Source organism: Chanodichthys erythropterus, chromosome 23 (assembly GCF_024489055.1).
Source record: "Chanodichthys erythropterus isolate Z2021 chromosome 23, ASM2448905v1, whole genome shotgun sequence".
Classification (NCBI taxonomy): domain Eukaryota; kingdom Metazoa; phylum Chordata; class Actinopteri; order Cypriniformes; family Xenocyprididae; genus Chanodichthys; species Chanodichthys erythropterus.
Window position 1 is genome coordinate 9,217,718 of NC_090243.1, and position 13,999 is coordinate 9,231,716.

Sequence of the window (13,999 nt, forward strand, 5' to 3'; positions counted from 1 at the left end):
CTTCATGCATACCAAAGGTTTGGAGGTGTCTGCACTGTCCTACATTGCATACATACTGGGATCTGGATCTTATTATCAGTTTGTTCCTTTTTGGACCACAGTCGCCCCTGAATGATGAATTATTCAGAACGAGTTAATTGGTTTGTGAGAGAGTGTCCACAGAAAAAGATATTCCTTAGCAGTGGCTAATGAAAGAAAAATACCCACATTTTTCTGCCGTTTTAACCCCTACACTTACACACAAAGAAGGTGGTCGAGGCCTGGAGGGGATGCTTGTTTCAGGTATCCTTGGTTGTAATTGTGAGGGCTGAAGAGCTATAAATGGGCTTGAAATCATCAGGATTTTGAGTCTGTGTATTATGCAAATGCCACAGAAGCACTCCAGCACACCTAGACACAGTCAATGAACAATCAACAGGCCTTCGCCTCAATGACAGTACTTAACGCTACCTATTGTTGAGTCTCCTAAGAGTATGTGCGGCATTAAATTCCCATCAGGAATAAAAGCTGCTCCTCCTATTTAAAAGTAAACTCCACCACTGATACGTTCGCTGACAGGCGCGTGCATAAAGTTTATGTACCGTAAAACATAATGGGGAACACACACGCTTATACGCACCTGCCCTGGATGCCCCCCTTCACACAAACAAATTAAATGAAAATCCGGCATGACCGCGGAGTGGAGCACTCTACTTAAGCAAGACCACTGTCTTCTGATTAAGGAAAAAAGCCTTTGCCCTAGAGAGCGAAATTTCATAAAATACTAGTGCCTGTGCTTGATGAATCATGTCTCTTTAATGCAGTGCAGTATGATGGAAGAGAGAGATACAGGCGAGGAATCATCAACCGCTGCTCCAGCTCCCTCTGATAACACCCCATCTACAGATTGCCTTGATCAGATTCTCGTTTTATTTAAAACAGGACCAATCCCGAGGCCCGACTCCTTTTAATTTGCATATATTAACAGGGTTCAAATGCAGCAATAGCTAGGAGCACTTCCCAGTCAACTTCCCAATCTGCCTGCATAATGGCAGCCTATTAAATAGAGTTACTCATCAGTGCAGGAAGCAGACATGGGGAAAAAAAGATGGAAAAAAGCAGGCTAATGTGAGCGTTTGCTTTTATGCAATTGGACTGAAACAGACGTGAATATTCCTGTTGTGTTGCTGTGAATGTATTAAGAAATAACATTCAAGACACTGAGAAAAAATAAAAAAAATAAGCCTATTGATGTTCTTAACAAACGTCCCTGACATATTGCACATAATTCATCATATTATTTTAAAGAAAAAAAATATTTCTTTACCTTTTCTTTTTCTGCGAATTCAATCAAACCTATGCATAAAAAAAGTATTAATCAACAATATTGACCAATAACCACTACTATCACAGTCTAACTAATATTACAGTCAATCAAGTGCTAATATTTCACACCTAAATGTGTCAGATTACCGGAGTTAAATGCATTGTGAATGGCGATTCAACTTGTCCTTAAGTCATTTCGTTGGTCCAGAGGGGACGCTGTCTAACACGCGGTGGTCAGTCGCTGTAAGAGAACATGATGACAGCATTAAGTCTAAATTCCCAGCTGCATTATCACTGGCCCTGGTCCGACGCTGGCTAAATCTGCAAAGCTTCCTACGGTTAGCCACGATTAGGCACTGCTATGGATAATCAATACTGGCTATCAATTCCATACTTTGTTGTGACGGATGAGGTGGATGGGGAAAAGGAAAGGGGGAAACAAGAAAAGCAGTCTCTATCAGAGAAAGAGACAGGGAACAGAGGAGAGAGAGAGAGAGATGATGATAAACAGACCCATGCACCATGTACGCTGAACCCAAGAGACTGAAAATGAATCTGTTAATAAAATAGTGAGTGCAAGTATATATATATATATATATATATATATATATATATATATATATATATATATATATATATATATATATATATATATGCACATTAGTTAATGCATTAGATACCATGACCTAAAAATAAACAACATTATTTACAGCATTTATTAATCTAGGTTAATGGTAATTTATAAATAAAAATAATTAAAAGTTAATTCATGTTCATTCATTATACATTCATTTAATATATATATATATATATATATATATATATATATATATATATATATATATATATATATATATATATAAATTTAATACAATGCACTTATATTAGAAAATGTAAGTAAAAAAAAAAAAAAAAAAGTGTATTTAGAAAATTAACCAAAAATAAATGCTTTATTGTTTATTATGTTCATTATTATTTATAAGTTGGCAGCCAGCAATTTTTTTTTTTTAAAGAAATTGATTACTTTTATTCAACATTGGATTGATTACAAGTGACAGTTAAGACTTATAATTTTAATAATATAAAGATTTACAATGTTACAAAAGATTTCTATTTAAAATGTCATTCTTTGGTACTTTCCATTCATCAGAGAATATATTACAGTTTCCACAAAAAATCAAGGAGCACAACTGTTTTCAACATTGATAATAATAAGAAATGTTTCTTGAGCACTACATCAGCATATTAGAAAGATTTCTGAAAGGTCATGTGACACTAAAAACTGGAGAAATGGCTGCTGAAAAATTTAGCTTTGTCATCACAGAAATAAATTTGAAAAGTTTATTTGAAAAATTGAAATTCAATTTTAAACAGTAATAATATTTCAGAATATTATTGTTTACTGTATTTTTAAATGCAGCCTTGGTGAGACTTCTTTCAAAAATCATTTAAATCTTACTGACCTAACCAATATATATATATCTGATATATATATATATATATATATATATATATATATATATATATATATATGTCTGTTATTTTTTTACACAGATCACACTCACATGATCTTATCTCAAATGGATGAATGAGAGAAAGGATGCAAGGTCAGAGAGACAGTGAGAGGGAGGGGGGAAGGGAGAGGGGGGGAGGGGGGAGGGGTTGATGGTTGGAGGGGTGATGGTTGGAGTCAGGACTAATTAGTTGCAGGCAAGCTGCACTGGGGAGGACGGGGTCACTAACTTTACCCTGACACCTGGACGCCCAGTCATCAATGGACTGCCGTCTAATCAGAAGTGAAGGGATTCAGGGCCCAGCGCTCTCCCAGAGATGATAGCTAATGACAAGGGTGTTGGACACGAAGCCACACACGTCACACTATTGCAGTCTCATCACAAGTGTAACCCAGTGGAAGTATCTGTGTGTGAGAGATCCATCCGTATTATCACACATTAATAATAACACTAGTCTGCTGTTGTACTGCTTGAGGCAATTAGTTAATTGCTGCTTTATCAGAGCTCTATGCTGCCTGTCTTTGTGACGTCCTCCAAGCTTTGACAATGCCTTGTTTCCCTTAATGCCCTGTGACAGAGAGCATTGTACTATCTCCTATGGTTAGTGTCAGTGGAGTCACCACACAATGAGGAGGCCGTGGAGCAATTTTCCTCTCCCTGTTCGAATTAAGACCAGATCAAGTCTCTGTAGGCTGTCAGCTTACACCTTTAGCAGTCATGTGTACTGTACATTTACTAAAACACGGCCCCTTTAGTCGCCTGCTCACTATGCAGGTTTATTAGCATTGTTCGGCATGAACAAAAGAGGGCCTACTTTTTCAAGCGTATGTAAATCGAAACTGTCACGCTTTTCTAAAGGTATCACATTCCTGGATGTTTACTACCTGTCACGGACACTAACGAAATAAATAAAAAAATCCCTTATGGTGTAAAATAATTCACATTAGTATGCAAGGAAAATGTCCCTCGGACTTCAAATAAGCATAATGGTTTAAAGTCGGGTATGTTAATGCGAATAATCATTGCAATTTCTGCTAATTTTAACTGTCAGTGGCCACAACAGCCTGTGAAAACACGAGGTAACAATTTAGCTTTTGTATCACTCCTCTCCAAAGGAGGATCTCATTGAAAGAAAAACAAGCAGGGACGCCGGTCCTAAAACATGTCTTTTCGAAAGCACTAACTGACTATTTTCGAAAATAATTTTGGACTTTCTGCACGCAGAAACCGCAGAATAATTATGATAGCATTGGACGGAATTATTCAGAAATGACTCAATCTTGAGTGCCTGCCATCTGAAAAATGGTTTTGAGCTTTTCTGGTAAAATCACTGCTCTTTGCAAAAATAATAACACACATACGCATAACTGACTTATTATGACATGAAAAAAAATATATTCGAGCATTGAGTATTGTCTCCATTTAATGATACAGCAATATAAACTTGGGGTTGGGCTATGGATCTCCTGAGACAATTTCCATCAACAAAAAGCCTCTCATGGTGAAGATCGTGTTTCACAAGGGATGGCCTATTTTCTGTGAAAAAGTGAGCTTTGGTTCCTTTGCCATCATTGTAATGGCATTGCTTACTCTAGACACAATTTTTACACCAAAAACTTGGCAATTTTTACAAACATGACTGATAATCTTGTTGATTTACTGTCGTTCTATCTTTTTGATTTTTTTTACAAATTTCCTCAGGTATGATAACAGGAGAGTGAAAAAACACTGCAAGCTTGTGTTCCTGCAGCCTGGCCCGTCTCCGTCTAATCACAGTGGAATGTGGCCGCCTCTGCGCCTCCTGCTTTGTGTAAGGAATCAAAGGGAAAATGGATGGCCTTGCATTAGTACATCACCCATGGCTAACAGAATGATGAGACCGATTTGGCTGTATGTCATATCTTTCACTTCACTGCTTTCCCATTTCAGTTTATGTAATGGCTACAAATTATGGCCACAAACCCTGGAAACACTGTCTAGGGAGGCGATCTCAAAAAGTAACTGTTATAATTGCTTGTGTGCCCTCCAAGTAGAAAAAAAATAAAATAACCTAAACCGTTAAAATATCTTGTCATGGCTCTGAAATGCAGGCAGATGAGAATACGACCGCAGGGAAAACAAAGAGCAGCTTTGAGGATCGCATTCGGAGTGTAACCGAACAAAGCATGCAGTCCTCTTCATATACACGCTTGCGTCAGGCTAAAACAAAACGCGTCTTTCTTTCTTTCTTTTTTTTTTTTTTATGCCAATCTGTGACAGAAAAAAAGAGAACATGTCCATTAGTGTATGTTGTTGGCCTACAGCTGCCATGAAAATGGTTCTCACTGCATTGGTGGTAATTTGGCCCTTGTTGCAAACCTCCTGAAGCATTATCACTCAGAAGAAACAAAAGAGCGGGACATGCGGGGCTCTCTCAGCTTCCATCCGGCCGCAGCATTTAAAGATGTGTTCATCTCTAAAGTCAGCTAGACCTTTTGTTTAAGCCCCCACCAGACAAAGGTCTCCTCTTCTTGCCTAGTTTTAATACACATGGAGGGAGGGGGGTAAGTGTGGCGGGGGAGACTCTCAGAAATAATTACCTCCATAAGATCCCATCTCCTCTCTCAGAGCCACGACAAAATGGAGAAGCAACCCAAGGATGCAAAAAAGCCCTTTATGCATCAACAAGCCCATCAGGCATTTTACAGGCCAAGCTACAAGCCAGGGAAATGGGTCCCACTCCACACGCACACAATTACAGTGCTTTCTTCTTTTGTCTTTTATTAAGGAGAACTAAAACACAAGCGAATGCATACAAATGTGTTGTAGCTGTTATTTAACCTTTTTATCACAAATATCAGTGCGTTAAATATTTATATAGAAATATCACACAGTTTTAATGCAATAGTGAGTCGTACAATAGATAAAATATTAAAATCTAGTTTAAGCTATCGATTTGGCTTTACGAGAAAAGCGCCAGCTCTAGTTATTCCATAATGGAAATAATCAACATAAATATCATTTAGAACGTAATAAAAAAAAAGCCTTGTTGCATTTTGCACATTCATATGTATCACACATCTGTGTAAAATATGAGTTTTTAGGGCCCACATACATGCCGCTGCTTAGATCACTGTGATTTACAAATGAGGGGCGCCACTTCAAAAACATGCTTAACCACACAACCCTACTGCCTTTCCAAATTCTCAGCTTCACGATGTTTACCTTGTGTAAATGATGAGCCTTCTGGGTCCTGAGCGCAGGGAATTACAGTCGCCCTGGGAGACTTGGCAGTCTGATTCTCAGGGAGGATGGGCTCATATAGTCTCTTTAGGAGGGTATATTACTGTTAGTGCAATGCCATACTTGGTCTCGTTTGGCTAATTTAGCGCATTGGGCCCATAGAGGTCGGATTCATTATCACGCACCACAGCGATCGTGCTGCTAAGACCGGAATATACGACTTCTTGTCTTCCTGATGTACACAACGCAAGTCTAAACCGTGGGCAGGTTTGGGCCATGTTTTAAAGCTTTGTGTTTATCAACAAAAACAACGCTGGCGAATTTTTGCAGCGCAAACCCTTTTCAGCATGCTTTTGTAGTCTAATTAAACAATAAGCAGTTGGATATATGGCTCTCGTGCTACAGTGTGGCTGTAGTTTGCTGAGTGTGGCTTTTGGCACTAATGCATTTCTCCTTTATTTAACCACTGTAAGCGCCACAAAATCTCCCCTTAATTACGTCTTAAAAATGGCATCAAAATTGTTTAACGAAATCCATTCACATGTACATGAAGTCAATGGCATTCTAACCTTTATTCCCAAATGGCTTTATAATTATTTGGCGCATTTCCACAGAGCTGCTTTTAAAAGAAAGATACAGGTCAGCAGTTAAATAAATCTTTTTTTTTCTTCTCTCCCTCTCTTCATGAAACTGACTAATGACCAGAAAATGCTAAACTAAGGAGTTATACCCACGAAAACCTACCGGCCCCTTTAACATAGAGCTGTAATTCAGCGAAGGCTGAAATGTTGCTTACTCCAGGACCTTTTCTCTGGAGCAGAGACACAAATTATTACCATCACATACACACAGGCACCCAGCCCGGTCCTGAGAACGCAGTGGGCACTGTGTCACGGGAAGGCCAGACTCCCCCTGGCCCTGCCAATTCACCCTCCCCTCCCTCCTACGCTGGCATTTGGATAACATTTTTTTATTTATTTACCACTTATGCTTGCCAGTTGGAACAATTAACAAAAATAAGCTGCGATTTATCTGGTGCCAGCGATCCATTTCCTTAAACTTGCCAGTGTTGGGCCTGTTTGAAAGCACTTCAAACATTAGGATTATGGGGTTAAACTACCTGAATAATCCCTTTCCTACCAAGATCTGCAGCTGTAAAAAATAGTTTAACCCTCCCTACTTGCTGCACTCGAGGCTCTAACCTATTAAAGCTAGTCACTCTACAGCTGAACCAAGCATAGTTGTGTATAAACAAAACATTAGCTGCTCTAGAGTCCGCCTAGAGCACCGAAAATCAACGACAACTGGTTTATCCTTTCCATAATGTACTCTGTGTGCAGTCCGCCCACCTCGTCTACTCGGTGTGACGTTCAAACAAGTGAAAAAATTATGGTCGTTACACGCCAAGTATAAATTCTGAATGAGTCTGTTAGTTTATACACATTAGCGCCATTCTGAAGGACTGGGGTAAATATAAAAGCCATGAGCTATAGCTGGAAACACTAGGAGAGAAAAGGTGACACTTGGGAATAACCTTTGAATTTGAATATGCTGTAAAGAAATACACATGATATGGTGTTTACTAGCGGCTCATGAAAGAAAGCTGTTTAAAAAATAATGCAGTCTGTGGGGCACAAAAGGTTTTTTTGTGGTACTTAAAGCACATATAATGCTAACAATATATGTTTACATGCAATAACATTAGGTTAGAGAAGGGAGGCTATGTGTGTGTGTGTGTGTGTGTGTGTGTGTGTGTGCAACAGAGGTAGGCTGTCTTTCTGAAAGCAAAATAATGATTTATCTAACTGGTCCTTTGGTGCACCCAGACTCCGAAGCACCTTTGATCCAGATATAATTAATGCCAAATGTAAAACACACTCGTTTATTTCCAATATGGGTAGTTTTGGAGCTGAAGTTTCACATATGGTTCTCCGTTTAATCCCATCTGGTTCTGGAGTTCATATATAAACAGGACACTTTGGGGAACAGAGATTAATTCAGCTTTGGAATGCCATTGAAAACGTGTTAGTCGTTTCCCTCGGCCAGGTCAGGCAAAGCAAAAACAAGTTAAGCGTTCATTTGGTCGTGCAGCATTAACGTGGGCATTATTATATAATGGACCCTGACTCGCTCTTATGTTTTAAATTACAGGTCTCTCTCAAATAAAACTATTAATCTTTTTTTTTTCCTTTTTTTTTTTTTTTGGTGTGCGTCTCTGAATGTTTTACAGTCCTGTTACACTTATTAGCTTCTGGCAGCTCCAAAACTTTTAAATGAAAGCCAAATTGCTTTGGTCATGAGAAAGGAAATTAAAGCTCACTCCAGGGGGAAGAATTTCACTGTGAGATCCTCCCAAGGTAGAGTTTCATAACCTTCTGCATGCCTGCTAAAGATGTCACTGCGTACAGGGCCGAGTGTGGTACTGATATAAAAAGACGGTCCGTAATGGGAACAACATGTTCATTTTAGGGAGATTAGGCAGCTGGCATGTTTTACATCGGCAGAAGAGGTGCTCCAGGTTTGGGTTCGAGGGAGGAGGTATGCGGTATGGGAGTGGGCTAAATGGTGCACTCACCCGATTCGTTCGGAGGGCAGTCCTTGACGAAGAAAATATCGGCGAGGTTGTCTTCGTCTGGAGGAAGGCCCTGCTGGTGCAGCTGCAGCTTGCGGAGACCTTCGGTCTGCTGGTGCTTGACCGAGCGGAGGTGCTGCAGCAGGTTCAGCTTGGCTCGGCTGGAGTAGTCGCACAACGCGCAGTAGTAGTAGCAGGACTCCGAGTTACACGCACTCTCTTGTTTTTGCAAGTGCTGCAGGAGGGGAGGAGGTGCGAGCACAGATGGAAAGAGAGAGAGAGAGAGAGAGAGGGAGAGAAAAGGGGAAAAAGTCATTAGGGGCTATACGCTTCACATGAAATTACAGCCGTCGTTTGTTTCACGGGCTGAGACAGCACCTACATGAAACAGATACTTCCTTTCCACCGTAATAATCTCCCGACATGAAATGCATTCCTTCCAGCTTTGTCCCAAACATAAATACTGATAACAAAGAGAGATTGTCAAAGCCGAGTGCTTTAGAGGGGCTGCCCGATGAGGAAAGACAGACGAGGGAGAGCGAGCGAGGTGCAGAGGGGGAGACGAGCCAACGTGTCTCCGCCTGGCATCACGTAATCTGGGACATACCAGTAATTTACCGCGACAAAAAGTCCAGCTTAACTTAAGTCTGGACTGTGCAACTTTAGAAAGGGATAAGGGGATGATAGAAGATGGGATCTGGTGGGAGTAATTTACTATCTGTGCAGCGATAAAGATAAGAAAACAAATCTACCAGGCCCTTGCTATAAAACTACCACAGGTCTGCAGCTTCATTCGGTAGAAGAGGGGTACCTCGGCTTCTATCCTGCTCATAACGGCCTATGGAGGGTTGTGAAACAGTTTAAACATATATTGACACACACATTCAAGTTTTATGTAGTCTAAATATTCACATGCTGCTTTTTGTGTGTTTAGAGAGGCGTAAGAAGGCCTGTGGCGCATTAGCAGAGGAGAGTGGAAGCTAAACCCCCGCGTGGCCTCTCTCTCTTCTCCACTGACACAAAGACCCCTGTTACTCAGACCCCACTGTATGTATGTATGTGTGTGTGCGAATCTCACAGTAGTTTTACTGCCACCATGTTGCTGATGTTTTGAAGGCTGATTCTAACATTTTTTAAAACTTTTTAAACTTAAGTTGCAAAAATTTAGTTCAATTCATTCATTAATCAATTCAAATTGTCCATTAAATCAATTCAAAAAAACAATTTGTTTGCCTCATCACTCAAAATCTTTACGCAAGTAACCACATGGCATTTTACATGCTTTAAAATGTTTTATAAAAAAAAATTTGCTAACACTTTAGTATGGGGAACACATATTCAGTATTATTATTATGACTTTTCCCTCAATAAACTCCTAATTTACTGCTTATTAATAATTAGTAATGTAGTTGTTGTAGCGGTTAAGTTCAGGTATAGGGTAGGATTAATGGATTTAGATTATGTACATGCAGAATAAGGCATTAATATGTGCTTTATAAGTAGTAATAAACAGCCAAAATGCAGTTTAATAAACAACTACTTAAAAGTGATAATTGTTCCCCATACTGTAGTTACCAAAATTATATTTCTATATTTTTTATATTTATTACATATAAATACATATATTACATACATATACACACACATACATATATAATAATAAAAAAAATTATCTATATCACTCAGCTCTAATGTGCACACGCACAAAAGTGTATTCAACTTTTTCTAAGGGGAAATCCTGGCTACTTTCTCATGCTAATTCCGGCACTATTTACAGCTATTAAACTGCACCTAAATGCTTTATTTCTCGTGCTGTTCTGGCTTCCAGTGGGTCAGCTGGTGAGGATAAGGTGAACAGCCTCCTTCCCCCTCTGCCTCTAACAAAAACCAAACTGGATTGGTCTTTTTAGGGACAAGCACGCACACACACACACACACACACACACACACACACACACACACACACACACACACACACACACACACACACACACACACACACACACACACACACACACACACACACACACACACTGAGCTGGTGGGGCTTCCTAAGCTTGTTAATTCTGACAAGAGACTCCAAGCGGAGGCTAGACATAGAAGGAGAGAGAAAGTATTTAAAACAGTGCTTTGTAGGCGAAATCCGAACTGTCCAGCTTTGCATATTGTTCTATTCAGCTCTAATGTGTTTCAAACAGCAGGGCTCCCACATTCAGCCCTGCCTGACAATTATGCACTTTAATTTGGGCTAAAGTTTTGCATTAAAATTGTGCAGTAGTGCACCATGCAAGGCCATAGTAGGCCTCCCCTCCACCTAACACACATACAAAGCCCCCAATCCAACAAACAGTCCTTCCTCCCTCCCCATTCCCCAGGCAAGCCAAGCATATCAAGTGTGCCTACAGTACTCCCAGACTAATGAACAATGTGTAAAAACAAAAGGCAGAGTGAGGCCTCCATTATCTGATCTTCCGCTAAAACACAAAACCGGCCCTCTCCGAGCTTGAAGGAAGTACCGGTGTGCCTGCAGGTGTGAGCCAGCTAAAAGAAAACCCTTTTGACAAAACAGATTCTTGGACTGTCAGGGATTAGAGTCATGGCACCAGTGGTAACACACATCTTTTCTTTCATAAACTCGGCAGAATTTTCTCACGAGTCTGCAGGGCCGCGCTCCGTAAGGGGCTCTCTGTGGCCATTGAAACGTCTTAAGCTTTAATTAAGTTGAAGTTGTCAGAGGAAAGCCTTTTTGGCACAGATTCAGGGTCATTAATTACAGCTATCTTTGTTTCTTTCCAAAGGGAAGCCCTTCGAAGACATGCGGGGCTACTTGTATGACCTGCCTCGCTGTAAACAGACTCGAACCCGGCTGAATTGGCATATAAAGCTCTCGATGATTCCTGCCACTCTAGGATAACCGCTACATGTAATGGTTCAGGCCTCTTCTATCTGTAAATTAGGAGGAGAATGTGCTTAATCTTTCTCAACCTTCCCAAAAACCAAAATTAGATCAATCTCAATCCTAATTCAGAACCAGATGTCTATGGAAACTTTGCATCATAAATTCATCTTAGGTAGCCGTACGGATAGTGAAAAGAAAAAGAAAAAAAATCATGACATCCCATTTAGACTCAAGATGGTTTCTGGGAAAAACAGCAATATAATTTGTTTTCTCTGCATGATGACTAAACCTCATTAGGATGAATAACTGTCGCTAATAAACAAGCATTTGCTCAAGGGCTATTGGCTAGCTATTGTCGCATTCATATCCTCGTATTGCATTTATACGCATCTTGAGTCGTAGCCCCTTTTAGAAGCCTCCATTACTAATATTTTCATACTAATATGAAATAGATTTGTGTTGCGTTTGTGAACAAGCCTGACCACACATCTTAAATTATTCTGAATCATAATCGCAGCTGCGTATCCATTTTTATGGTCCTAATAAAAAACAATGCAAGCAGACATGTCTAACGTTTAAAGGCCGAAAGAGTGCGTAACTCTAGAAAATATTAATTTATTCACTATCAGCATTCCTGCTTTGTTTGCTCAAGACCTATATTGAAATCGAGTATTTTTCTTCCTTCTTTTATAGACCCCTGTGGCACTGGTGCAAGCTGTTCAGAGACTCGAGCCTGGGGTTTCTGATTTATGAGGTTTAAGCTTACCATTTTTAGTACTGCCAGACTCACAAAGCAGTTATATACTACCTGCAAAGTTCAAAATGTTTGTGGCATCCCGTAGCAGATTCTGCCCACCGAAAAGTCAGGATGCTGCTAGCAAAGAAAAGAAGGCCTATTTATTACTAAAATAAATAAATAAGAATAAGGCTTCAGTTTCTCTCACCTCGACTTGGTTTTGCAGAAAGCTGGAGGATAAATTGTGCAGTGATTCTGTCAAGCACTAAGAAAATCTCTGAAACTGCTCCAAGTGCTGTTGTTGTGGGTGGTAAAGAGGCTATCTATGACAATATATCGGAGCACTCTTGCCTTTGATGGGTAATTGTTCTAGATTAGCATTTGGCAAACAACCAAGAGTCTAAAACCCCACGGGGTCCAATCATTTTAGCTAACTTGCCGTCCCTGGGTGCCCTTTGGCATGCCAAAGAGCACATCCAGTCTAACGGGATCGTGGGCACGGGGGTCTGAGGAGGAACACCCATTTCTCGCTCTCTCTGGGCTCTCAGGGCCTAATCAGGCATGAGTTGGACGACTCTAAAGCAAAGACGCCATCGTACTGTGCTGCCAAAACAATGCAAATCAAAGCACCAGGGACTCCCCATCACCTGTCATACTAGGCCCCAATTCCCAGGGAGCGTGTTTTTTCCCTAACCTGACGAGACTTATTTATTTATACTGACTTCAATGATTACAAAACACCTCTCATTGCCTTCCCCTCTGCCCGTCTGCTGTTGGCAGTAGGAGACTGGTTTCATTTGTACTGCCTGCAGTGACAAAACAGACTCATTAGTGGCATTCAGAATAAGGATAAGGGCTGTTTGAGACTGGATGTTTATTCGCTTCGATGACAAGACTCCTTCAGACAAAAAAAGAAAAATATGAAGGGTTAAAAAATATGCTGTTTCTAAACGAAAACAAATTAGGGATTCAATTTTATTTTTTATTTTTTTCAGGTCATTAGTGGAAAAAAAAATCCAACAAAAAGAAAACATGCAGAAAATAATAATGTTCTTGAGCGTTTTTAATAAATTCTATCAGCATTTTTTTCTTTTCTTTTCTGTTTCTTCCCACCTTTTTAATACTTGTTTGTGTGCTTTCGAAGAGGCACTGGTTTCCGGTCTAACTCTGGGGACCCCGAGAACGAAAAAAAAAAAAGAAAATAAACAAAAGCTTGTTTTGTTCCTCAAAGCATTTTAAACACATTCCAGCCTTACTTGGAGGCCGGCCAGGTATACGATTCCATCAATGCTGACACCGTCCAAACACATGTTACCAGTAACCACTATTGAGCCTGGAGACATAAATGTAATGTTATATCATGGGTACCGCAGGAGTTGGCAACCTGAGCGAAATTCTTCTGCGAGAGGTATGCCCCCTACATTCCATTCAGAGATTGCGCACAAGGCCACCGTCTTTTCCGCTACAGGCACAAAACAAGAGCAAAAAAAAACATCTCTTTTCAACTTTCCCTCTCCCCTACCTCAACAAATCCCAAGGAATGCATCAAAGAGCCCCAAATTACCTTCCCTATTTATTTTTTTCCTCTGAATCCGTCTGGTTCATCATATGTAATTATGGCTTAGGACATTCTGCCAGTGCATGGCTGTATGGTTTGCTGCTTAGGTCATATAATAATAATAATCATCCTTGCAAATGGATGCCAAGTTAAATAAGTGAATTAGCACAATGTGTCTTTCAGCAGCACACTC

General features: G+C 40.1%; 1 protein-coding gene across 2 annotated transcripts in view; it reads right to left on the reverse strand.

Annotated features, from left to right (window-relative positions):
* Positions 1-13,999, reverse strand: part of zfhx4 (zinc finger homeobox 4) — a 73,245-nt gene that overhangs the window by 29,458 nt on the left and 29,788 nt on the right. For both annotated transcript variants that reach the window (XM_067378670.1, XM_067378669.1), the window contains exon 4: positions 8,617-8,848. In XM_067378670.1, coding sequence (XP_067234771.1) covers positions 8,617-8,848 — 232 coding nt within the window. The remainder of the gene's footprint in view (positions 1-8,616; positions 8,849-13,999) is intronic.